The sequence below is a fragment of the Macaca fascicularis genome, chromosome 12 (genome assembly GCF_037993035.2).
Source record: "Macaca fascicularis isolate 582-1 chromosome 12, T2T-MFA8v1.1".
Taxonomy (NCBI): Eukaryota; Metazoa; Chordata; class Mammalia; order Primates; family Cercopithecidae; genus Macaca; species Macaca fascicularis.
The window spans coordinates 3,910,230-3,936,935 of NC_088386.1; the positions used below are offsets into that span (position 1 = coordinate 3,910,230).

At 52.3% G+C, this 26,706-nt stretch overlaps 1 protein-coding gene across 1 annotated transcript in view; it reads right to left on the reverse strand.

Annotated features, from left to right (window-relative positions):
- MYO7B (myosin VIIB) overlaps positions 1–26,706 on the reverse strand; it is a 102,098-nt gene that overhangs the window by 10,441 nt on the left and 64,951 nt on the right. Inside the window, exons 20-33 of the mRNA XM_045366880.3 lie at positions 21,380–21,464; positions 19,462–19,680; positions 18,059–18,238; positions 17,232–17,441; positions 16,934–17,098; positions 14,632–14,709; positions 14,354–14,481; positions 6,986–7,112; positions 5,367–5,486; positions 4,060–4,233; positions 3,099–3,326; positions 1,811–1,978; positions 251–368; positions 33–159 (exon numbers count right to left, since the gene is read on the reverse strand). Of these exons, the coding sequence (XP_045222815.2) occupies positions 33–159; positions 251–368; positions 1,811–1,978; positions 3,099–3,326; positions 4,060–4,233; positions 5,367–5,486; positions 6,986–7,112; positions 14,354–14,481; positions 14,632–14,709; positions 16,934–17,098; positions 17,232–17,441; positions 18,059–18,238; positions 19,462–19,680; positions 21,380–21,464 (2,127 nt within the window). The remainder of the gene's footprint in view (positions 1–32; positions 160–250; positions 369–1,810; positions 1,979–3,098; positions 3,327–4,059; positions 4,234–5,366; positions 5,487–6,985; positions 7,113–14,353; positions 14,482–14,631; positions 14,710–16,933; positions 17,099–17,231; positions 17,442–18,058; positions 18,239–19,461; positions 19,681–21,379; positions 21,465–26,706) is intronic.

The following is a 26,706-nucleotide window of genomic DNA, read 5'->3' on the forward strand; positions in this document are numbered from 1 at the left end:
GGTGTGAGGAGATCTTCCCTCAGGGCCCCCACCTGTTGGCAACCAGACCCATGACCTCTGGGAAAGAGAGCTCCAGCAGCGTCTTCTCCCGCTGGTCCAGGAAGCAAAGCCCCTTCCAGTTAACAGCCAAGATCAGCTGCGTCTTGGGCAGGCGGGGGCCTGGCCAGGAGAGACGGCAATGTGAGGGCTGCATGGGATCCCTGGGTGCCCAGCCCGTACCCGCTCCCCGCCCCCCATCAGATGCCATTACCTGAGAGTGTGGTGACTTCAAAGAGCCGGGAGAAGAGCAGCGGCCACTGCAGGCGGGCGGCGTCCACCACCTGCTCTCGCACGGCCAGTGGTGTGGCTTGCCTCTCAGCGTATGGGGCCTGAGAGGGGGATCCTGGATGTCACTTCCATCACCTGCCTCCCCAGTGAATCCCTCACCCAGTGCTCAGGGTAAAAGAGTTGGTGGATCCTTCTGAGAAGCCTCGACTTAAAGCGAGGCCAGTGCCTGGAGACGGATCCTGCAGGGAGGGACCTGGGACGTCCCCAGGGACTGGCGCAGCCCTATTTTTTTTTTTTTTTTTTTTTTTTTCTTTTTTGAGACAGAGTCTCGCTCTGTCACCCAGGCTGGAGTGCAGTGGTGCGATCTCGGCTCACTGCAAGCTCCGCCTCCCGAGTTCAAGCAATTCTCCCGCCTCAGACTCCCAAGTAGCTGGGACTACAGGCGCGTGCCACTGCGCCTGGCTAATTTCTGTAGTTTCAGTAGAGACAGGGTTTTGCCATGTTGGCCAGGCTGGTCTCAAACTCCTGACCTCAGGTGATCCACCTGTCTTGGCTTCCCAAAGTGCTGGGATTACAGGCGTGAGCCACCGTGCTGCCCTATTCTACCTGGGAGGGGTGTGGGGACCCGTTAGGAGGAGGGAGGAAAGCCGTTCCCTGTCCCCTCATTAGCATCTGTAGGGCGGGGCTGCGCTAGCTGTGGAAGGCGCTGTGTGCCCCAGCCCAGGCTCGCTCTTGCCCGCCTATGCTTGTGGGTCTGTGACTCGCTCCGTGCAGGAGGGCATCCTGCTCCGAGTCTGTGTCCCGGGCGCTTCTCTCTTCTTCTCTGGAGCTCTGCTTTGTCTCTGGGGGCCTCTCTTGGGGACCACCTCTAGTTCCTTGTCTTCCAGTTTCCTTCCTTCCTCTTTCCTGATTCCCTGCCTTCACCCGTTCCTCTCCCCAGCACCACTGTGCCGTGTCCATCAGCGACCATAATATCCAACCAAACTTTCTTTTCACTGTTTGTTTAATACAGTGTTATTTCTTTAAAAAGTGGCTACTATTCACATACTGACTTTGGGAATGTAATAAACGCATCAAATCTGAAGGGTGATCTGAAAATATTCAATATGTATCAAATGTTTAGAATGTCCATACAGTCTGGCCCGGGGGGTTCCCAAGCACCCAGCGAGGGGATGCTGAGGCTCAGGGGCAGGCAGAGGGGCCCCCAAGGCCATGGTATGGTCAGCAGTCAGCCCCTGCGGGTGCCCTCTTGTGCCGAGAGGCCAGGGCCTGGCCAGACACTGCAGTGCAGACCAGCACAGGGACCCATCCAAGATGCCAGCTTGGAAGGAAGAAGGTGGCATGGGCCTGTGACAGACAGCTGAACTGAGTGGACTGCTTAAACCTGAAGGGACAAGGCTCTACATAACTGTCAAGCTGAAGCTTGTTGTTCCCCGGGGGTGGGGATTGTGCGGAGGGAATCCATCCCCTCTGTACTACCACGAGCCCCCCACCGCCTGAAGGAGAGCCCTCGGCTGGGTGCCTGAGCGGCATGTAAGCTGACCTTGGCGCAGGCGGCAGTGACGAGGCTCGCCCACCTCTCTGGGGGCTTGGTCCTGTACAGCCTGTGGGGGATGCAGCTGGGCAGCAGCTCCTGGACAGCCTTGCTCTCCGCTGAGGCGCCGAGCTGTACGTAGCAGTGCCGGGCCAGCAGCTCCACCAGCTCTTCCTCCTGCACAGCCCCGGGCACCCACGGGGACGAGTGAGAGAAGGAAGGGCTCACCCTTCCCCAGGATGCCCCCGACCCGTGGCAGAGCTCCTGCCCCAGCACAGGGGAGCTAACCTGCAGCTCAGGCAGGACCTTCCCCCTCCCTGTGTGCCCTGACTGGGTCACCACGCAGGCCGGGAATCCCAGAGGCCTCGGCCCGAGCCCCACAGGCCCTCTGCCTGAGGACAGCGGCTGCTGTTCAATTCTGGGATGAACCCCGGCAGGGTTGCTCTGAGGGGCAAGGTCCTTCCCCATCGGAGCTCCAGTCCTCGCTTGTCAAGAGAGACCAGCGGCCACCCCCGTGGAGTTTCTGCCGGGGCTCAGCTGGACGGGACCCAAGAAGCCCCTTCCCGCTGGAAGCCCAAAGCCTCGTGGAGCCTGGTGTCCCGTCACTCCCTGGTGTCCCGTCACTCCCTGGTGTCCCGCCACTCCCTGGTGTCCCGCCACTCCCTGCCCACGCCTCTTCCACGTGGGCTTCCTGCGCTGCTGTGGCCGCCTCCCGTGGGTCCCCGAACAGCATCCTCCTGACTCGGCACAAGGAGGTTGTCTGCTGCCCCCAGAACTTCAGGGGCACAATCACTCTTCTTTCTCACAATCACTCTACAACAGAGCTCCCGGTACTCTCTGCACAGTCCAGGTGACAGCCCCTCCCGAGCCCCCCAGTCCGATGAGGGCCCGAGGCTCAGCAGTGACAGGACTCTCCAAGGTCACAATGCCAAGAAGAGGGGGAGGTGGGCCTCAGGCATTAGGGCTCCAAGGCCACGTTCTTGACCACCAGGTCTCACTGCCCCATAAACAGAGCAGGAGCGGTGAGGCCAGGCAGGCCTGGGTCCTCTGGGACCTGCTGCCGGAACCATGGACCCCGGAGGCTTAGACAAACCTGTGGCCTAAGGGAGGAGGAAACACTGGCTGGGCCTGGAAGGGACCTGCACCCTTGTGACCCCCTTTCCTGGCCCCCGTTCTTCTGCCCTTGGCCTCCTGCCCCTCCGCCTTCTACCTGGCCTCAGAAGCCAGTTGGGTGCCTCCTCTGTGGGGTGTTTCCTGATGGCAAAGCCCAGGGTGACCCTGGCTCTCAGCCCCTCACCTTCTCGAAGCTGTATTCGCCAGACCAGACTCCGTGCAGGACTTGGCGGTAAATGAGCTCAGTGCTAACAGGGTCCTCCCGGGAGTCGTGCCAGGGGGCGAAGAATTCCTTCCGGAAGTAGATGCGCCAGGGTGACTGGCGCTGGCTCTCACTCCTCTCCTGGGCCAGCTGCTCACACTGGGCGATGGCATCCATGACGTGGTCACGCCCGCTGCCCAGGGACCAGAACTGAGGCCAGAGTCGGGGAGCGGGGGTTAGCAGCTGTTGCATGTTCCACCCCGTGGGGATTTCCACCCCGTGGGGATGCCCACCCCACGGGGATGCCCGCTGTCAGCATGTGCAGGTGGAGGACAGGGCCTGGGGCCCTTGGAGCCCAGCACGGGCTGAGTGGACACTGCTGAGCCCATGTAGACAACTGAAGGGCTTCTCCACACAGCAATGGCCTGTCTGCCACTCCCCATTACTCTCCCTGCAGCCCCTTCCCTAAGAAGGCAGACATGAGTCTGGCCGATATGACTCGGCCTTGGGTGCCTTGGTTGGCAGACTGGTGTGTGTCCAGTCTGAGGGTGTGGAATTGGGGGTGCCTGTGTGGGCGGTGAGGGTCTGTGCTGGTGTGACCCTCCATGTTTGCTGCAAGGATGTCCACAGCTCCTGGGCATGAGGGAGTTTGGAGCAGGAGACTGGTGTGAGTGCCTGATGTCTGTGCGTGGCAGCTGCGTGGGGACCAGTTGTGCACGCGGCACTGCTGGGGCTGAGGTGCAGCTGCGAGGTGACCATGTGAGCGCGGGAGGACAGGCTGCTTGCTGTGTGTGTGTGTGTGTGTATGTGTGCACCTGCCTGTGCCTGGCGGCTGGGAGGGTAGGCGGTGGCCGGGCTGGATAGGTGAAAGGGGTTGAGTCTCGGGGTGCCCTCCCTGGGTGTATGAGGGAGGCGGGTGACGGGCAGGGTGCCTGGCCAGTACCTTGTCGTACACGGCGACCTGGAGGGAGAAGCCCAGGTGGTCGCTGAGGCCCTGCTTGTGAGCGATGTGCATGCACACTTCCCGAGATGTGGAGGCTGAGTCCACAGAGACGGTCAAGCTCTCTCCAGTGGCCAAGATGACTTGGATGGGGATGTGCTTCTTGGACTTGACAGCCTGGGGACAGATGAGATTCAGTTCCCCGGCCTCTCGGAACCTATGGACAAGAGGCCGGCCCCCCATCCACCACCTCCCTCCTCTCCCCAGTCCATGGGCCCTGCTTGCCATCCTGTGGGTTCCCGGGGGTGGGCCCTCTGAAGCCCCAGGCCACGGGCTCGGCATAGAAAACAAAATTCAGGCCAACAGATGTTTGCTGCTGGGAGCACAGCCACCAGGCAAGAGCAATGTTAGCCACAGGCGTCCAGGTCCTCCTGGACCTCCAGCGGGGGCAGCCTCGGGCCATAGTGGCTGCTTTTATGAGAATCCTGAGTTTGGTGTGGTTGAGTGACTTCACCTCCAAGACCCGGAGCTCTTGGGAATCCGAGTCCAAGACGCGGGAACATTTTGGGGCCTTTATGTATTGTCTCCTTGTGTCAGCTGCTGCAAGTTCACCTACAATTCCAGGGCTCCTACAATGCACAGCTACTGCAAGTTCACCTACAATTCCAGGGCTCAAGGGAGGGAGCCCCTGTGGGCTCGGGGGCAGGGTGAAAACAGAAAGAAGGTACAGCGGAAGTGACCCGCAGCTCCTGGTCTAGGGCACCTCAGGCCACAGGGCAAGCACCTGCCAGGGTTAGGCTGGGGCCAGAGCTTTGTGTAGAGCCGGGTGCAGGGGTGCCCTCGCCACCCTGGCTGGCTGTTCTGAATGACCCTTCCTGAGAAAACAGCGAGAACTCACAGATGACACAGTTGCCAAAGCAGGTTGAGGTGGCACATGTGCCCAACAGCAGTGCCACCAAGGATGCCAACCATGGTGTGACCACGGCCCTTGTCACCAAGTGAAATGCCCTTGGAGGGGAGAGCTGGAAGCAGCTGGTGCACTGTAATGCTAATGAATGGGTCCGGTGATCTTCCCCTTAGCTAGTGGGGCCCTAAAGGAATATGGATTCGGAGATGGGGGCCACGCCTGGGGAGGCTGAGCCCCAGGGGCACTCACAGGGACCACTAGCATGGGAGGTACTGCAGAGGAGATGGCGGGGCTCGGAGGACAAAGTTCTGTCCTAGAAGAAGGCACCCCATGAGCTATGTGGGGGGTCCCTGGGGGCCTGCACCACCCCACCCTGCCAGCTCCCACCCCTGCCGGCCCCTACCTGCAGTTCCAGCCAGGTGGGGGGCTCTGCACGCACCCCATTGGCATAGGTGCGTCTCAGGCGCTCGGCACAGAAGGGGCCATAGGTCGCCGGCCCTTGGCCGATGAAGTTCAGTAGATACTGGTAGGTGAGGAGGGGAGAAGGGAGGAAGACACTCAGAAAGGACGCCAGTTTCTACTCACTGCCCAGGTGGACTTAATTCTAACACTCAATGTGTAAGGCACAGTGAGGGGCACCCTCACACGTGTGAGAAGGAACATGGATCAGTGTGTTTCTGAGGAACAGCGGCAACACGTTTCAAACGGCGCATAGTCTTGACGTGTGCACACTCTTTGTTGCAACAATGCAGGCCTATCCTAAAGGTGGATGTGTGGTTTTTGATCATGGTGGCATCTATGGAGACGAATGACTGGAAGATGAACTCTAAGTGCCCACTCACAACTCCAGTGCCTTCTGGAACAGAGAGGCCTCAAGCTGGCATCTGGGAGGCAGATACCATGAGAAAACATAATGAAGACAGTAAATGAAAAGTGCAGGGCCAGGCACAGTGGCTCACGCCTATAATCCCAGCACTTTGGGAGGCCAAGTGGGGAGGATCACCTGAGGTCAGGAGTTTGAGGCCAGCCTGGCCAACATGGTGAAACCCTGTCTCTACTAAAAATACAAAAATTAGCCTGGTGCAGTGATGTGCACCTGTAGTCCCAGCTACTCTAGAGGCTGAGGCAGGAGAATTGCTTGAACCCGGGAGGCAGAGGATGCAGTGAGCCGAGATCGCTCCACTGCACTCCAACCTGGGTGACACAGTGAGATTCTGTCTCAAAAAAAAAAAAAAAAAAAAAGGCAAAAGAGTCCATGTCCCAGACATGTTCAAGAAAATGCACTGAAGCTCTTTTTGTGTCACAGAAAGATGTTGTTTCTTCTGCCTTGGGGTGGGGAGGGACAGCCTGGAAGGGTTTACTGGTGTCAGGAGCAGCCTGAGTGCCATGTACAGATGGCCTCAGTCACCGTGGCTCCTGCTGTCCCCCAAGGGGACATGTGAGAAAGTGTTTTCTGTTTGATCATAAGAACCCTGTAACACCAGGAAAGACCAGAAGAAAATATTAATAGGAAGTTACCTCTGGGTGTGGGGATGGATCTTTTGGCTTTAGATGTTCTGGATTTTCACATTTTAATTTTATAATCAGAATTTAAAGGTATATCAAATCAGTGAAGCTTGGGGCTACTAACACTCGGCCAGCCCACCTCCATTTTCAGTCCTAAGAACTAGAAAGAGGCGCCGAGGCCCATCTCCAGGCAGGGCCCACTCCTGGACACCTGTCTTTTCAAGGCCCGTGTCATCTACCTTCTCATTTTAGTCTTGAAGTGCCATCCTGGCACCTGAGCCAAAGTGAAATGACCCTGCAGACCCTGCATAGGGGCTGGAAGAAGCCAGGAGCAGGGTCCTCTTTTCCAGATGGGGAAACTGAGGCCTGTAGAAACACAGGCACGGCTGCCCATCTGTCCTGCAGGAGCAGGAGAAACGGGCCACGGACTGGGATTTGTGGACCTGCTCCAGGGCCAGGGGCTACCTATGCTCCCACCGTAACCTGCCCCCTGCCCGCCCTCCCGGACCCTCTCACCTTCATGAACCTCTCTGAGGGTGGGAAGCAGCCGAGGCAGAGGCTGAGCAGGATCCAGCCCCGCGCCACACTGCTTGTTTTGAAGTTCTCTGAGAGCTGCTTGCAGATTTGGCAGTAAATCTCATCCCTGAAAGACACAGACCATTGGGAGAGTAGGCTGGGGGCTGGAGAAGGAGAGGAGACAGGGGTACCTGGGCACACAGCTCTTCTGCACCTCTGGGGGGTCCCATAAGCAGGGCACCTCTCCAGCACTGGGGCCCTGCCCAGCCTCCTCTTCTCTCAGGACAGGGCCACCAGGCTCTGCATCCCTACTCGATTCCTCTCCCGTGGCCTGTGCTCTCGGTCCTTTAGGGTGGGGCTGGGCTTCAGGAAGGAGCGGGTTCTCCAGCCACAGCCCTGTCCTCAGCAGCTGCACCCTCTGCACAGCCCATCTGCTCCCAGATGTGTGGGATCCCCAGCCTCATGGTGAGATCTAGCCTCACAATGATGACGTTCATTTCTCCCTCTGCCTTGAGACCCCACCTCCCTCCCTGAATGCAGCCCCTCCCCTCCACAGCAGAGAGAAAAGTGAGGACTTCATGGGAACCACTCAACCCCATCTCCTGACCCTTCCCACTGCCACAGTCTATGGAGCTTCCCCACTCCTGGAGGGGGGTGTGTTGGGGGCGGTTCTCTCCTGCGTCCTTCCCCATGGACTCAAGCCTCTATCATGCTATAAAAGTGGCCCATTAGCGCCTCAAATCCCGCATCTCCAGAGGCCAGCATCTTTCCCCCACTACTCCGTGGTGTGCTGGTAAACGTTCATCAACCAGCTCCCCAGGAAGGAAAGCATTGGCTTATTTCTGTGGTGTAAATGTTCCCACCAAAGCCAATGTCAGCCGCGACACGACATCACCGAACAGAGTTGGGAAGCAATGTGCATGGCTGCCTCTCTGAGTTCCTGCATCCCTCCTCTTTCTGCACGCTACAGGCATCACCATCAGCCATTCACTCAAACTGGAAATCTGGGGGTCATCCTGGAGCCCTTTCATCCCTCCATTCCCCCAATCCAACCAGCCCCCACCATCCATCCAGCTCCCACAATCCAACCAGCCCCCAAAACCCAACTGGCCCCCATCATCCAACCGGCCCCCACCACCTAGCCCCCACCATCCAACCAGCTCTCACAATCCAACCGGCCCCCATCACCTAACCGGCCCCCACCATCCAACCGGCCCCCAAAACGCAACCAGCCCCCACCATCCAACTGGCCCCCACCACCCAACCGGCCCCCACCTCCAACCGGCCCCCACCATCCAACCGGCCCCCACCACCCAACTGGCCCCCAAAATCCAACCGGCCCCCACCACCCAACCGGCCCCCACCTCCAACGGGGCCCCACCATCCAACCGGGCCCCACCACCCAACCGGCCCCCACATGCTGCCATCTGTCTCCTGCATGTTTCCTCTGTCCCCTCCCTCTTGGCTCCTGTTCCTTGGGCAATTCCTCATCAGCTCTCTCCGGATCTCTGTAGCAGCCCTGCCTGGCCTCCCAGCCCCAGGCTCCATCCTGCCACATTGCCAGGGAGGTCTTTCTGGAAGTCAAATATGATCAAGATCCTCTCTTGCTTAAACCTTTCCCCACTTCCCTTAGGATAGAATCGAAGCTCCATGCCCCAACTATGGCAAATTACTCAGAAATTCCAGACCCTATGGGCTGTCTCAAGGGTGACTATCGCAGGCCGAAAGAGTGAGGGTGGCGATCAACTCAGTATACCGCTGAAGGCTCTGTGAGTAAACAGCAAACTGTTCTCATAAAAGCAGAATGTTGGCAACTGACAAACTGTGTCTGCTGCCCAGAAGGATTGCTGAGGGCAGGCTACGACCCAGGTACAGGTGTTTCTTGTGATTAGCTACAGGGCACATCTGAAGCCTGTTAGTAATCATATGAACCTGCGATCAATTAAGCAGCTGACCAACTGTTACCTCCTCCTCCCTGCTCATGCTACCCAATAAATACTAAGAGCTGAAGAAGCTCAGGGTGGGGAGCCCTTCTTCCCCTGGCCTGTTCCTTTAATGCTGCTTCTTTTGTCTTAAGTTTTCATTTCTACATTCATCCCCCCTTCGTTCCGTCTCGTAATTATGGTCTCAAGTAGTGACAGTAGTAACTCTCGTGATGATGATCTCAAGTAGTAACAGTGGCAAACTGCGGCAAATGGTGTCTGGACAGGGACACAACAGGGACAAACAGACCTGAAGGGACCTGCAGGGACAAACAGAGATAAGTAGGGGTAAACAGAAATAGAGATAAATAGAGACAAATAGAGATAAGTAGGGAAAGACAGGGACTTGCAGGAACTAACAGGGACTATAGGGACAGACAGGGATAGATACGGACTAGCAAAGACTAGCAGAAATTTGCAGGGACAGACAGGAACAGATACAGACAGACAGGGTCCTACAGGGACTTGAGCGAGGAAGGTCTGCTGGAGCAAAAAAAAAAAAAAAAAAAAAAAAAAAAAAGCCCAGAAAAAACTAAAAGCCAGGCGAACGAGAGCCCCGTTTCAAGTCTGCGGGCAGCATAAGGTTAGTGCTCTGAAAAGGTACTGGTCAGTGTCCTAATGGCACAAAGAACGGGCAGTTTTTGAATCAGGGTAACATGGGGAAGAATTTGGTTCTTTTCTCTTTTTTGTTTGGAGTTTGGTACGTACCATCTTTTTGTCATTATTTCAGGGTTTGAGAGAATTTTTTGCCCCACCTACAGCACCTGTCGAAAGTGGTGAACAGGAGAGGAAGGATGAAAATTGGCTTGTACCACCTTCTTTTGTGGCTACAGAAAGGCTAACTTTAGCTTTGTCTTTCGTGGCTTGTAAACGTGCGCTGGCACCTGTGAGATGTGCAGAGGACTTGGGAGGTTTTCTCAGAGCTTGTCAAGATGTGGGAACTGAGCTTCACTGCTCTGCAAATGTCGACTCAGGCAACGGCTAATTTGGTAGCTGACAGATCTAAAAGAAGCCAAAGGGTTAAGCCCTGAAGTGGGAAAATGTTGTAAGTGTAGGAAAATTGGACATTTCAAAAAAGAACACTGCCAGACCTCTGGGCAAATCCTGTAACACAGTTCCTCTCTCAACAGAAAAAACGCCAAGACTGCCCTCATTACAATAAAGGAAATCACTGGGCTCATCAACGCTACTCACAATTTCATCAAAATGGCACTCATTTCTCACCTGGAAATAAGAAGGGCGCCTGGACCCGGGCACCTCAAACAATGAGGGCATTCCCCGTCCAGGCCACAGCTCCGTTTCAGGGGTGGGTCTCCAGAGGTACACTGATTCCCAGAAATGCCTGGAAACGCAGGATTGGATCTCCCAGGCAGAGTGTGTTTCGTTAACTGGAGGAGACTAACTCACTAAGATTCCCACTGGTATTTGGGGACCTTTGCCAACAGGATACGTGGGATTAATGTGAGGTAAAAGCTGTATTAACTTACAGAGCATTATTGTAACCCCAGGAGTTGTTGATTGGGATTGTGAAGGAGAAATTCAGGTGGTGGTGATGTCACAAGGCCTTTGGGTTTTTGAACTGGGAGAATATTTACTTAACTGTTGCTTGTTCCCTGTAAATTGTACCCTTCTCGACGTAAGAAGTGAGGAGGTCAGGGATTTGGAAGTACAACTAGGAGAGAGATGTATCTATCACAACCCACAGCATCTAGTAGATCCACTTGTGTAGTGTGAATTGAAGAAAGTAAGTTTTGTGGGCTTATGGATACGGTCTCTCATGGTAATAGATCTTGAGAATTTTTTTTTTTTAACTGAGTTATTGCACGAGAAGGATAAACTCTTGATTTGTTTTCTCTGTGTCTTCCGTTAATCAGAAAGAGCCTGGCTCTTGCTATCAATGGAGTTTTACCTCGCGGAAATTAACCAAAGGGGCAGAAGCTGAGTTGCAGCTTGTGAAGCGGATGCTTCCCCAACGGCACGCGTCCCGGCTGCAGCCACAAAAGCCTTTGCTTCTGTTTCAGTAGGTTCACTAACAGGAACGAGGGTATGCTTGTGTTTTCACAGGAACTGAACAAACCATGTGGGTGCCCTCAGGTGTGTGCGACCATGCAATGGGAGACTGGAGGGACCCATGGATCCCAACCGTGGGCCTGGTTCCCCCAGCACCAGCTGAATGCGAAGACGGAACACACCACCGACCGGCAATTAAGGGCTGCACAGCCTGCAATTGCCTTTCTCAATTCAAAAACAAAAAGGGAGAGAGGTTGCAGGCTGAAAGAGGGTGGTGATCAACTCAGTATACCACTGGAGGCTGTATGAACAAACAGCAAACTGTTCTCATAAAAGCAGAATGTTGGCAACTGACAAACTGTGTCTGCTGCCTAGAAGGAATGCCAAGGGCAGTCATGACCCAGGCACAAGTGTTCTGATTATCTACAGGGCACATCTGAAGCCTGTTAGTAATAACATGAACCTGTGATCAGTTAAGCAGCTGACCAATGGTTACCTCCTCCTCCCTGCTCATTCTACCCAATAAATACTAAGGGCGGAAGCAGCTCAGGGCGGGAGCTGTCTTTGTTCCCTAGGAGCAGGGAGTCCTTTCCTTCTTCCCCTGGCCCCTTCCTTTAATATAGCTTCTTTTGTCTTAAGTTTTCATTCCTACGTTTGTCCCCCTTCCATCTCATAATAATGGTCTCGAGCAGTGACAGTAGTAACTGTAGTCGTGACAGTCTCAGTAACCACGGCAGTCTGTCACAGGTGACCTGTTACCCTTTTCCTCTGGCAAACACCCCTCCTCCTCCCTGGCCCAGGTAGGCACTAAGGTCACTCCTCCTTGGTGCCCCTATGGAGCCCTGAACAGACCCTCCATCTTAGCCCATACGGGTGTTGTGAATTTCCTGGTCCTCTCGTGCCCCCCAACTAAAGGGTGAGCTCCTCCAGGACAGACCCAAGTCTTCATCTCTGTCCCCAGCCCTCAGGCTAGGGCCTGACCCAGAGTGGGTAACGAGCGAGTGTGTATGGAATGTGTGACAGATGTGGAACGGGGCATCTGCTTTGGGAATTTCACCAAGCCCCCGCAGCCAAGGACAAATGGATGCTCACATCCAACATTCTAAGGAGACACATTCTTGTGGGATTGACTAAAAGGTGGCAGAACTAGTGCAGCCACCAAGCCACCTCCAGCCTGCATAAGGGAAGATAAGAAATTTGGAATGTGATCCTGGAAGGGACTTCATGGGGGTAGAGAGATCTGTGGCCCATTTCTACTCCCTGTAAGTGATGAGGGTGGTGAGGGGGACCCCAGGAGAACTGCCAAGAGCGATGGGGGCTGCCAGAGAAGAGACCCATGTCACTCCCCATCTGATGCCTGCTGAGCTCCAGAAGCCCATTTGCCACCTCCCAGGGTACTAGAATAGAGCCTGTTGACTGAGTTCTTGCCAGTGCTTGACTTTTGTACCCTGGAGTTAGGGACCTCCATGAACAAAGAGATTAGTGCCTGCTTGCTCCTGGAGAATTCTGAGCCCATCCTGATGGGCCAGGAGGAGAGAGGACAGGAGACAGGAGCTACACATGTACTGTATGGTTGGGCAGGCATGAGCTTCCTGCTGACCAAAAGATGTCGTGGAAGGAGCTGAGCTTCAGGCATCTAGATGGGATCCCGCACAAGCAGGCAGCCCATTTTCTAGAAGACCCCAGCGGGAAGAGGCTGTGGGATGTTCCACTTCAGCCTAGAGTCAGTAGGAAGTCTCAAGGGATCAGTGTTGGACAGTAGCACTGCTGGACACCAGCACTGTATGGGAGTGCCCATAGGGAGTGTCTGAAGAACCCAAAGTACACATCATTCAAACACAACTTTTATGTGTCTGCCATATTGGAGGGTGTGGTGGCCAGTAAGGATTAACCATGAGAGAAATAGAACCAGCTAAGTCAAAAGACTTGGCCAGCTAGTGTCATGCAGGCAGCTAAAACTTGAGTAGGAGCCCTGTAGTCTTACTGGCTTGAAGAACCAGAGGAGAGAGTTTGGGGTACCCATAGCAGCTTGAAAGTGAGAAAGGAAATCTTGGAATAAAGAGAATCAGAGGAGTCCTAAACTTTGCACATAAAATCTTCCCAAATCTCTGGTTGGCCCCTGACATGCATGGTAGGGCAGACTCCAGGTACTCTAGCCAAGGCTAAAATAACTAAACAGGGATTCTAGCTTCTGCTCATCTTGGTGGAGACAGAGTTTGAGTCCAGCCAAGGTAGTTGCCTCCTAAAATAAAAAGTCAATGCTCTTTGAAAGAGTATAACAGAATCCAGAGTCTCTAACATATCATTCTCAATGTCCAGGATACAATCCAAAAGTACTAGACTTATGAGGAAAAAACAGTCAAGTACCACATATATGAGGAAACACACACACCACCATTCTCAACAGAAAAGACAGTTAATAGAGACTGACCTTGAGATGACCCAAGTATTGGATTTGCAGAAAAGATTTAAAAACTACTGTAACTCTGCTTAAGGATATAAAGGAAACAATGCTCATAGTGAATGAATAAATAGGAAATCTTGGCACAGAAATATAAAAAAGACCCAAGTACAAATTCTAGAACTGAAAAATACAATATCTGAAATAAAAAATTTGTTGGATTGATATGACAGCAGACTGGGGAAGACAAAAGATCAGTAAATTTGAAGACAGATCAATAGAAACTATTCAATCTAAAGAACACAGAGAAAAAAGAAAAGTGGACCCCTAGGTACCTGAAGAACAATATAAAATAATCTTACAGAGGCTTAAGTAGATTTGGAAGGAAAGGAGAGAGAAGAGAGACAGAATGAGGTAGAAAAAATGTGAAGAAATAATGACCAACAGTTTCCGAAATTTCGTTTAAAGTATTAACCTAAAGTAAGTGAACCCCTAAAACGCAGTAGTCTGTCCCTTAAAGCAGTGAACAATCAGCCTCTGTATCTTTGAATTCTGCTTCTACGCATTCAGCCAACACGGTGGGGAACTGCAGTGTTTGCAGGCTGACTATACATGTTTCTTCTAATTGGTATAGAAACCCATTCCTATAAAGCAAATTGTATATAAAGCACAAAATATATAATACAAATGAGGAAGCCATTCATTTACAGGGCCCTACACTACAGCCTGCTCTAAAAGGAATCGCTGGTCCATGATGACTCTTTTCCTAAAACCGGGTTTTACTCATGGCTTTTTAAAAGGCAGAGCACATAGAGAACCCTCGGTGGCCATGACATCTGCTGTCCTGAGACCCAGCCTGCAGGCTGCAGGACAGGAAGGTGTCATGGGGTGGTGGGGGAGGCTGTGGCCATGGGCTGAGAGCCAGCAAGGGGATCTGATGCTCTGAATGGGGCTGGGATGGGAGTGGGCACTGACCTGAGGCTGGGCCGCAGGATGGCGTAGCCCACAATGAAGTGCACCTTCTCCAGGTTGGACATGGGCCGGTCTGCACCAAGGCCATCAGGCTCCAATGTCTCCTCTCCAATGTTCAGCTGGCTGGCCACCTTGAAACCCAAAGGCAGCCATCAGGACAGCTATAATTCTCCCCATCTGCCAAGTAGGAAACTGGTGCACAGGGAGGGAAGCAATAGACTGGAACCCTGCAGCAGGCCAGCAGCAGAGCTGGGAGCAGAGATTCTGTGCCCTGGGCTCACCTGGCCCGTGATCTGGGAGGACCGCTTCAGCTTCATGGAGGAGATATCCTTGGTTCCTTTGTCCTTGCGGCCAGATCTCTGTGGAGAGAGACAGTTCCCTCAGGAAGGTGAGCCTGGGCTCACCTCAGTGATGCTGACCCCACAGCCCCCTGGGGTGGAGCACATGTCCCTCTCACCCAGCCATTTCTTGGCCCGATTTATAAAGCACCATGCAGTCCCTCAGCTCGGTGGAGCTTTGCCACACACACAGGTGCATGTCCCATCCTCACTTCCAGGTGTGGAATCAGAGGCTCAGGGAAGGCAAGAGACTGGATAAAAGCTGCTCAGTGGGTTACCAGTCCCCAGGGAGAGGCTCAGGGCTGTTCTGATCCCAAAGCTTGTGCCTCTCCCCAGTAAACCCCTGGGAGGTGGGACTGGGTCTGTGCTCAGGTGCTTAGGAGAGCCCCAGGCCATGGTCATTCTCAGTAAAGATGGCAGATGAAGCAGGATGTCCTGCCACTGCAAGGTGCTCTGCCCGGGATCCGAAGAGCCAGGGTTGAGAGGCCGGGTGGGAGGGAGGGACTAGCTGTCAGCCACTACGATCTGTTGCTCTCCTTAGGCAGAGGCCGCCCCTTCTCATGATGGTGTCATGAGAAGAATTTGCTGCCAAACTTGGAGCTCCGTGTGGGACTGAGCTTGCCTGGGGGTCAGCCTGGTCCAGGGCCAGGCACTAGCTCCTGGGTGCGTCAAAGCTGGTTTACCATGCAGGGGCTGGCCATGAAACACATGAACTGGCCAAGTCTGTGAGGACAGCAAGGCTTGCTGGGCTCACTGCTCTGTCCTTGGGGCACACCATGGGTACTTAACAGGTGCAGGACGGAAAACCTGAGATCTGACCTCTGGGAAGCCAGTCCTGCTTTCCCCCATGTCCATCCTCCAGAGGTGCTGGTTGGCTGGACTGCCTCCCAGAGTCTTTACTCTGAGTGGCTGCCAGCCTCTGAGGTGGCCCCCGTGATCCCTGCATCCTGAAATTCCTACCCTGTGTGGGCCCCTCCCACAGCCACAGGTATGTGACTTCCAAGACTGGACATTTGCACCTTCCTTCTTGCCTTCCTTCTTGGGTCGCTCACGTTGGGGGAAGCCACGTTGTGAGGATGCCCAGGCAGCTTTGTGAAAAGGCCCACGTGACAAGGAACTGAGGCCTCCCACCAACAGCCATGCGAGTGAGCCCTCTTGGGAGCAGCTTCTCCAGCTGTCAAGCTTTCAGATGACACCATCCCCAGGGGACGGCTTGACAGCAACCTCATGAGGGACCCTGAGCTGGAACTATGCAGCTAAGCTGCTCCTGACCCTCAGAAACTGTGTGAGATCATGAACGTGTGCTATTTTAAGCAGTGAGGTTTGGAGGGGTAATTTGTTACACAGCTATAGATATCTGACACACTCTGGCAGAGCCCATACCTCCAGAGATCAAGGAGTCAGGGCTTGGGCCTGGGCAGCTTCTCTGTAATTCCAGACAAAGTTGGCCATGTGATGGGGCTGCAGGCTCCTTTAGATTCCCATGCAGTTAGTCTGCACACAGGACCCCACAGGTATGGAGCTAAGTCCCAGCTGGTCACCTGGCACATGGGGCAGTCATAGGCTCCTGCCACTGGCAGGCCACTGAGTGCCGTCACTGCTGTGTAATTCCTTTGGACAGTTCTTGGTTAGTTCCACTAAGATTACAACATGGAAATGGACCTTAGGAAGGATTTTGATCAAAAATGGATGTGAATTAACTTTCATTAGAGGGCAGGGTAGACCATGGGTCAGGAGCTCGGTTTTTGAATTCAGCAGAATGGATTCAAAGCCCAGGTCCCATACACATGTCCACTGCAACTGGGGGCAGGTCATTTCAGCTCTTCGTTTCTTTAGCTATAAGTAAACATAGTCATCCCTACCTTGTAGGGTTGGCCCACCTGGGAATTGAATTAAGAGACGCAGCTGGCACATAGCAGGCTGTCAGTCAATAACACCTGTTATTATTATTGTTCTGTGCATCTGAATCTGGCTCAAGTCACACCCAATACTCAGAGTCCAGGGCACCCTTTTCATTAATGACTGTATAATTCAAACAGCCCAGGGAGGGGGTTCATGAGCTCCTGAGCATGACTCAAGACTGAAAGCACCTGCGCCATGGCCTGGGGGCTGGGTTTAGTGGGTGAGGCTGAGGAGAGGGCTCCAGATCTTGTCTCTCCGTCCTGTCCAGCTGCCCCAGGGACTGGGCCCCAGTAGGCACCTGGCAGGTGTCGCCCTCCTCTGCCCGCTGCTGCCCCCCACTTGCCTGTGCAAATCTGTGCTGTGGAGCCTGGGCACCGTGCCCCCTGCCCAGCGTGTCATGGATCTGCCGCATCACAGAGCTGCCCTGCTGGTTGCTCCTGGCATACAGCACTGGCTCTGGGAGGTCGCCCATGAACCTCAGGATGACGTTCCACACGGCCAGGGCAGCCTGGGGAAATAAGACAGAAGGCCCAGTGGGAACCCATCGGTGACTCCAGCCCCTTCCTTCTTCCCCTGAGCCATAGCTCAGACCCCAGGCTCGGGGCTGGCCTGAGCCACTAGAAGCCAGTGAACCCTGGTACCAAGCAGTCAGCGTCATCTTCGTGGTAAAGCAGCGGGTATCGGAGGGGCCGCCGGATGTGCGTGTGGCTGGCTGATTTCTGGAAGTAAGTCACGGCGAACTTGGGGAAGGTGTACTCGGCCAGGCCATCCACATCCTCCTCAGGCTCCTCCACCATGGGGACTGTGTCCAGGTCAACCTCAGGCAGCTTCTGGGTCTTTGATTCCAGATCCTGGGGCCAGTGAGGGAGAACACGGGTCAGCAGGGCTTTCAGATACCAACCAACCTATCAGCTGGCTGTCCAGCAGGCCGGGCAGCACGGGGGCTGTGGCATTACCCTGCTCCCTCAGGTGCTGGAGACCACCCATCCCCACATTCAGTGGGCTCAGGCGGGCTGCTGTGTGCCAGCACAGGGCTCTCTCCACACCCTGCTGGGCAGGGGCAGGGCTCCTCCTGCCCTCTCCCCTCTTGGCCCCATGCTCGGACACTGTCCTCTACCGCATGCACCATCCTCACCGCAGCTTCCCCAGCCACACTGCAGAGCAGCGGCCTCAAAGGTGCTCTGGGGGTGCCCGGGTGGGGTCAGATATACACGGGGAATGCCGTGTGATGGAGAGCCCAGTAGCATTGGTAGAGAAGGCTGTAGGAAGTCTTGCAGGTGGGCAGCCTGCCTGACTCAAAGACTTTGACCACAGAACCCACGCACGCTCCCCTTGTCCGTGCAGGACCCGCAGGCCTGCACCACACACTTGGCCACCGCTCTGGCTTCTCAGGGAACCGAGAGATGGGCTGAGTTCACGGACAGGGCAGGTTTCCTGGGGCGGATTGTGGACACCAGGCTTGTGTTACCTCAAAGCGCGGCGGGGCCTGGCCCTCCTGGCCCCCAATCATGGCAGGGAGGAAGCCGAACACCTTCTCCACCATCTCCGTGTCAGTGACGGTGTCGTAGATGGATTTGCGCTTCTTGGCGGGGAGAGCGCCTTGGCTCTTCTGCCCCTCGGCCGGGATGACCAGCGGCGCCTGCACACCCTGTGGGGGAAGTTTACCAAGCAGGGCTCAGGGGGTCCAGCCCTGCCTACCCCACAGGGCAAGCACCTCCCAGAAGCCAAGTAAGCCTCATTCTGCCATCATTTGTCCAGATCAGTATTCTGCTCTGAAACAACAGATTTTAACAGCCAGGGTGGTTGGAGATCAACCAGTCAGAGCTCCGGAGAGGGGAGGTTGCTGGCTTGTCCCTACCCTCAGATGGTCCTTAAGGCACCCCTTCAAACTCCAGGGACCCCCTAGGAACCCAGCTGCACAACCACTGCTCAGGACCACTTGGTCCTTTCATTCAAAGGCATCAAGGGTCCACCAGGACAGGTCCCCAGGGGCTGGAGTAATGAAGTCACAGATCAGACGGCTTTGCAGCCAGCTGGGGGCACGCGGGTGCAGAAGCACGCTGCTGACATGTCTGCGGGTGCATCCTCTCACCTGCCCTGTTCACTGTGTTAGCAGTGTGCTCCGTAGACCAGGTTTTCATTCATGGAGCAGAAGTCAATGTCATCCTGGCCCCTTTGCCTTATCACAACTTACAAAGAGCCAAGTATGAAGGTTGAGTCTCGAGTATTCGATGGAGAAAATGGGGTTATTTTCTTGGTGCTGTCCCCCTGCTCCCTGTCCTCCAAGCCTCCCAGATACTCAGCAGCTCCCCTTGGTATTAATATTTCTCTTTCCCCTGAGCTGTCATACACAGCCCAGTAGCCAGGGCACTTTGCTCTCTTCCATGGAACTGGGCCTTTCTCACCTTGTCTGGCTCAGGTTTGTTGCACCTTCCAGGGGACTGACAATCCCTGTCCCAAAACTCATCTCCAAGGTGAAAGGGAGGGGGCCTGAGCTCATCTTCCAGGTTCAAGGCTAAGACTATCCCATTGGCCTGCTGCCTCTCCCGTGCTATACCCTGCGTGCTCCTGGGTGGTGGCCACGGCTCCCCAGCCATTGCAGAGCCACGTAGAACTGACTGTGAACAGGGAGAGGGGGGCGTGTCTCTCGTGATATCTACATCTCAGCCCAGTGCCTGCTAACTTGCCTCTTGTGTACTCTATCCTCGCTGTGCTCTTAATTGAACAGATTTTAACATCTTGGCTTGTGGCGGGGATTTTCCAAAGCGCTTCTGGTGAGCTGTCTACACAGCTGCTCGCTCCTTCTTCTTGCCTTCACCCACCGGGGCCCCAGTCAGCCCCACCTGCCCAAGAGGCCAGGTGACCACCTACATTGGCCTTCCTTTGCTGGAAGTTGCGTCGGGCAGCCATGCCCCTGGCATGGGCCTGAATGACCACCACTGCCCTCCTCTTGGCCTGGACTTGCTGGCGCACCAGGTATCCTCTGCACAGGGCCTGCAGCTGGACTGTCCTCTGCCGCATGGCCTGGTACTGCCTCGCCAGCTGCTGGCTCCGGGCAATAGCCTGCAGGCGCTCAAAGCCCACGAGGATCTGTGGAGGCAAGAGGGAGGTGGGCTCAGGGGCGAGAAGAGGGAGGTGGGCTCAGGGGCGAGAAGAGGGAGGTGGGCTCAGGGGCGAGAAGAGGGAGGTGGGCTCAGGGGCGAGAAGAGGGAGGTGGGCTCAGGGGCGAGAAGAGGGAGGTGGGCTCAGGGGCGAGAAGAGGGAGGTGGGCTCAGGGGCGAGAAGAGGGAGGTGGGCTCAGGGGCGAGAAGAGGGAGGTGGGCTCAGGGGCGAGAAGAGGGAGGTGGGCTCAGGGGCGAGAAGAGGGAGGTGGGCTCAGGGGCGAGAAGAGGCAGGTGGGCTCAGGGGCGAGAAGAGGCAGGTGGGCTCAGGGGCGAGAAGAGGCAGGTGGGCTCAGGGGCGAGAAGAGGGAGGTGGGCTCAGGGGCGAGAAGAGGGAGGTGGGCTCAGGGGCGAGAAGAGGGAGGTGGGCTCAGGGGCGAGAAGAGGGAGGTGGGCTCAGGGGCGAGAAGGCCTTCCCCAGGGAATAGAGAGGGGTGCTCCTCAGGAGATAGTGCAAGATAGAGTTACAGTTAGTTTTGTTTTGGCAAAGGGCTGGTGCTAGAATGGTACACACCTATGAACACAAGAATAGTGAGTTATTGCTTGTAAAGTACTTAGACCAGAGCCTGACGTGCAAATAAGTGCTAAATAAGCATGTGTGAAATAGCATAAATAATAAAGTGGCCTCCTTGGGGCCGTGGATGGAGAGAAGTGGTGTGGATTTCACGTGGGTGAAATGGGAGAGTGGATTCCTGAGGCCCTGCTGTCCACATCTGCCAGCCAAATTCAGCTGACTTGTCCACAGGCGAGCGTGTCTGTGCGGAGGCCTGTGGCCACGCAAATCCCTCAGGGCATCTTGAAAGTAAAAGTGCAGTAAGAAATGGATGAACGCCATGTCAGTGCCGCAAACATCCCCTGGGCCACAGCAGTCCTGGAGCTTCCTAAAGACCCACCCAACGGGTTGGTTTAAGAGCTTGGAAGTCACAGTCCCCTCATCTAAACCCCAGCTCTGCGGTTCACTAGTCTCACGCTCTCGGGAAAACCACTCAGCTCCCCTATGTCTCAGCTCCTTGACGTACAGAGTTGGTTTAATATTAAATAAAATGATGTATGCGAAGCAATAGGCCCCAAGGAACTGCTCCACACAGGCCAGCTACTATCGTGCCCTTGGTGGGCATGGAACGCAGGCGGGCTGGGCCAGCCTTGCTGATGTGGCCATTTCACGTCACCACCAGTCACATCCATGACAAAAGCGGCCAAGTGACACGGGCACAGCCATAGTTACTCTAGTTCATTACTTTGAGCAGATACTCATTAGCAAATGCCCGTGGTTAAGAGAAAAATTAGGAAAAAGTACTCGAAACAAATCAATCCATTTGCTCATTTTGTTGCCTGCAAGTTGGGAAAAGACAGGAGTTATTCAATTCCACAGCAGGACACCTAGTCTAGCTCTGAAGATATCCCATGTTCTGCAAAACATTTTGAAGCCTACAGACCATGGGGCTGGAGATTACACTAAGAAGAGACTATGGGATGCTGAGGTCCGATCATTTTAAATTTGCATGCCACGTCTATGAGTGATTTGATCCTTCCTGCCTGAGGTCTCTCATTCAGAGAAACAAACTTTACACATCTGTCTCTTACTGGACAGTTACCGCGGGCCCAGCCGCCCCAGCGAGTTCTCTCACCAGCTTGAAATTCCTCCTGTTGCAGTAGCCTCTCCACCAGGCCTGCACGGTCACGGCTGCCCGCCTCTGCCTCAGGAACTCCTTCCTAGAAGGGCAATACAAGCCACACACATGTAACAACCCCAGATGGTTGAAAGCCTCTGGGGGAGAAAAACTGGTTTGCTGCTTTGGAAGGGAAAAAGGATAGTAAAATATTGGGGAAAATGAGTACGTACAATCCTTTCTCAAAAGGTGTTACAGACCAAAAGATGCACAGGCAAGTTAGGAACAAAAAATCTACTATCAGCAACCCAAATTTGTGGAAGATGACAGTCCAGTTTTTTTTTTTTTTTTTAGATGGAGTTTCACTCTTGTTGCTCAGACTGGAGTGCAATGGCACGATCTCAGCTCACTGCAACCTCTGCCTCCCGGGTTCAAGCAATTCTCCTGCCTCAACCTCCCAAGTAACGGGGATTACAGGTGTCTGCCACCACGCCTGGCTAATTTTTCTATTTTTAGTAGAGACGGGGTTTCACCATGTTGACCAGGTTGGTCTCAAACTCCTGACCTTAAGTGATCCACCCCCCTCGACATCCCAAAGTGCTAGATTACAGGAGTGAGCCACTGTGTCCTGCTGATAGTCCAGTTTTTTTAAGGGATCAGAAAATTCTTCTTCTCTCTACCCCCAAGAAGCTACAAAGGGATAAAACTTACTTCCGCATTTTTATTGCAGACGCCCCTCCTCTGACCACTAGCCCAGGGCTGGACATGGAGAAGAAAACCTGAAAGCTGGGCTCTGGCAAGGCGGAGTCACTCCCAGGCAAGCTCAGTGCATAGAGAGCTGCAGGCATGCCTCAGTTTATTATGATGTTACTTTGCTTGATTGCACTTTGCAGATACTGTGTTTTTAGAAATTGAAGGTCTGTGGTAGCCGTGTGTTCAGTTAGTCTATTGGTATCATTTTTTCAATAGCATGTGGTCACTTCATGCCTGCGTGGCGTATTGGTAATTCTTGCAATATTTCACATTTTTCATTATTATTACATCTGCTATAATCATCTGTGATCTTTAATATTACAATTGGAATTATTTTGGGGCACCACAAACTGCACCCATATAAGATGGGAAACCTAATGTGTGTGTGCTGACTGCTTCACCAACCAGTAGTGCCCCCATCTCTCTCTGTCTTTTCTCTGTTTCCCTGTTCCCTGAGACACAGCGATATTAAAATTAGGCCAGTTAATAACCCTATTGTGGCCTCTAAGTGTTCATGTGAAAGGAAGCATCTCATGTCTCTCACTTTAAATCAAAAGTGAGAAATGATTAAGCTTTGTGAGGAAGGCCCGTCCAAAGCTGAGACAGGCCAAAAGCTAGGTCTCTTGCACGAAACAGCCGTGTTGTGAATACAAAGGAAAAGCTCCTCCAGTGAACACACGAATGATGAGAAAGTGAAACAGCCTTCTTGCTGATATGGAGACAGTTTTCATGGGCTGGATAGAAGATCAAACCAGCCACAACATTTCCTTAAGCCAAAGCCCAATCCAGAGCAAGATCCTAACTATCTTCAATTCTGTGAAGACTGAGAGAGGTGAGGAAGCTGCAGAAGAAAAGTATGAAGCTAGCAAAGTTTGGGTCATGAGGTTTAAGAAGCCACCTCCATAACATAAAAATGCAAGGTGAAGCAGCAAGTGCTGATGGAGAAGCTGCAGCAAATTATTCAAACAACAGATTTTCTTTTTTTTTTTTTGAGATGGAGTCTCAATCTGTCGCCCAGGCTGGAGTGCAGTGGCACGACCTCGGCTCACTGCAACCTCTGCTTCCCGGGTTCAAGTAATTCTCCTGCCTCAGCCTCCCAAGTAGCTGGGACAACAGGCCCCCACTACCATGCCCGGCTAATTTTTTGTATTTTTAGTAGAGATGGGGTTTCAGCATATTGGCCAGGCTGGTCTTGAACTCCCGACCTTGCAATCCACCGGCCTTGGCTTCCCAAAGTGCTGGGATTACAGGTGTGAGCCACTGCGCCAGGCTAACAGATTTTCAATGTAGACAAAACAGCTTTATATTGGAAGAAGATGCCACTAGGACTTTTATAGGTAACAGAGAGGTACAGAGAGGTCAGTGCCTGACCTCAAATCTTTAAAGGACAGGCTGACTCTCCTATTAGCGGCTTATGAAGCTGGTGACTTTGCTAATTGCTGAAGCCAATGCTAATCGACCACTCTGAAAATCCTAGGGCCCTTAACAATCATGTTAAAGCTACTCTGCCTGTAATCTAGAAATGAAACAACAAAGCCTGGGTGACAGCATGTCTATTTATAGCATGGTTTAGCTGAATATTTTAAGGCCACCATTGAGACCTACTGCTGAGAAAAAAAGATCTCTTTCAAAATATTACCACTCATTGACAATTCACCCGGCCACCCAAGAACTGTGATGAAGACGTACAAGGAGATTAATGTTTTTATGACTGTGAACAAAACATCCATTCTGCAGTCCATGGATCAAAGGGCAATTCAGACTGTCAAGTCTTACTTAAGAAATAAATACCATAATGCTACAGCTGCCATAGATAGTAATTCTTCTAACAGATCTGGGCAAAGTCAATTGAAAATCTGGAAAGCTTTCACCATTCTAGATGCCACTAAGAACATTCGTGATTCAGGAGAGGAGGTCAAACTATCAACATTAACAGGAATTTAGAAATTGATTCCAATCCTCATGAATGACTTTGAGGGGTTAAGACTTCAGTGGAGGAAGAAACCGCATATGTAGTGGGAATAGCAAGAGAATTAGAATTAGAAGTGGAAGCTGAAGATGTGGCTGATTTGCTACAATCTCATGACAAAACTTGAATGGATGAGGAGTTGCTTTTTTTTTTTTTTTTTTTTTTGAGACAAGGTCTCACTCTGTCGCCTAGGCTGGAGTACGGTGGTGCAATCTCGGCTCACTGTAACCTTCACCTCCCAGGCTCAAGTAATCCTCCCACCTCAACCTCCTGAGTAGCTGGAACTACAGGCGCACATCACCATGCCTGGCTAATTTTTTGTATTTTTAGTGGAGATGAGGTTTCACCATGTTGCTCAGGCTGGTCTTGAACTCCTGGGCTCAAGTGATCCACCTGCCTCCGCCTCTCCCAGTGCTGGGATTACAGTTGTGAATCATCTTGCCCAGCCAGGAGATTCTTCTTACAGATGAGCAAAGAAAGTGGTGTTGTTCTTGTTTCCTTTCTATGTTTTCTTTTTTGGAGACAGGGTCTCACTCTGTAATCTGGGCTGGAGTGCAGTGGCGCCATCAGAGCTCACCAAAACTTTGAACTCCTGGCCTCAAGGATCCTTCCACCTCAGTCTTCCAAAATAGCTGACTACAGGCATGCACCACCATGCCCAGATATTTTTGTATTTTTCTTTTGTAGAGACGAGTTCTCACTACATTGACCAGGCTGGTTTTGAACTGCTGGCCTCAAGTGATCCTCCTGCCTTGGCCTCCCAAAATGCTGGGATTACAGGTATAAGCCACTGTGCCTGGCCAACACTTTTTATGTCACTCTACATGTATGTAGAGAAAATATTTAAGAAAATTGTATTACACACGAGAGAAGGTAAATGGACATAAAAGGGGGTAAAGTTTCTATACTTCACTGGAAGTGGTAAAATGATGACACCAGTAGATACCGTCTTTCTGTCTGTATGTGTATAATGTGTATGATACCTAATGCAACTGCTTTAGAAAGCTATAAAAAAGACATATACTCTAACACATTGCAGATAAATCAAAATGAAATACTTAAAAATTTTTAAATAAGTCATAGAAAGGCAGGAAAAAGAAAACATACAAACGCAAAGGAGAGAGGAAAAAAATAGAAAACAAAAAATAAAATGGCAGACTTGAGCTCTAACATGAATAATCACCTTAAATGTAAAAGGCCTAAATACAGTAGGTCCTCAATGTTGTTGATACCTTCTTGGAAACAGGCTTTGAGTGAGACGTTATGTGATGGAACCAACTGTTTTCTCATCAACATTATAATGAAACCACATTGAAGGGAACAATGATATTCGAACACCTGCTGTATATTCTTGGGAAGTCAAGTTTCCAAGAATCTGTTGACGATGTTAAGGGAGAATTTAATGTATGCCAGTGACATACATTGGCAGAAATTGGCAGAATGGATCGAAAACCATGACCCAATTACATACTGTCTATGGGAAACTCACTTAACACATAGTTATATAGGTAGGCTGAAAGTAAAAGGATGAAAAATATAGGCCGGGCGCGGTGGCTCAAGCCTGTAATCCCAGCACTTTGGGAGGCCAAGACCGGCGGATCACGAGGTCAGGAGATTGAGACCATCCTGGCTAACACGGTGAAACCCCGTCTCTACTAAAAAATACAAAAAACTAGCCGGGCGAGGCGGCGGGCGCCTGTAGTCCCAGCTACTCGGGAGGCTGAGGCAGGAGAATGGCGTGAACCCGGGAGGCGGAGCTTGCAGTGAGCTGAGATCCGGCCACTGCACTCCAGCCTGGGCGACAGACCGAGACTCCGTCTCAAAAAAAAAAAAAAAAAAAAAAAAAGGATGAAAAATATAGATCATGTAAATAGTAATCAAAACAGGAGTGGCTATATTAATACCAGATAAAGTAGACTTCAGAGCAAAGGAGATAACCAGAGACAGAGAAGGATATCACATGATAATAAAAAGCACATCCACCAAGACATAGCAATCCTAATTGTGTATTCACCAAACAACAGAGCTACAAAATATGTGAAGCAAAAATGATAAAACTGAAATGGAAAACACAAGTCCACAATCATAATTAGAGACTCAACAATTGATAAAACACATAGACAGAAAATCAGCAATAATATAGACTTCAACACCACTATCAACTAACAAGATCTAATTGACATTTTTCAGAGCACACTACCGAATTAACAGCAAAATATATGTTCTTTCCAAGTGCCCTTAGAATCTGTACCAGGAGAGGACATATCTTGGGCCACAAAGGAAACTTCAACCTACTTAATAGAACTTAATTCATACAGAGTGTGTCTTTTACCACAGTGAAATCAAACTAGAAGTCAAAGACAAAATGATAACAGGAAAATCCCTAAACACTGAAAACTAAACAACATACTTCTACATTTTCGCAGAGGAAATTTCAAGGAAAATTTAATTTTTTTCTGAATGAAAGTCAATGAAATTGAATGAACTAAATGAAAGTATAACGTGAACATTTGTGAAACACAGCTAAGCAGTGCTAAGACAGAGATTTATATCACTCTACATTAGAAAAGAGGAAAAGCCTTGAATTAATAATCTAATCTCCTGCCTCAAGAATCTAGAGGAA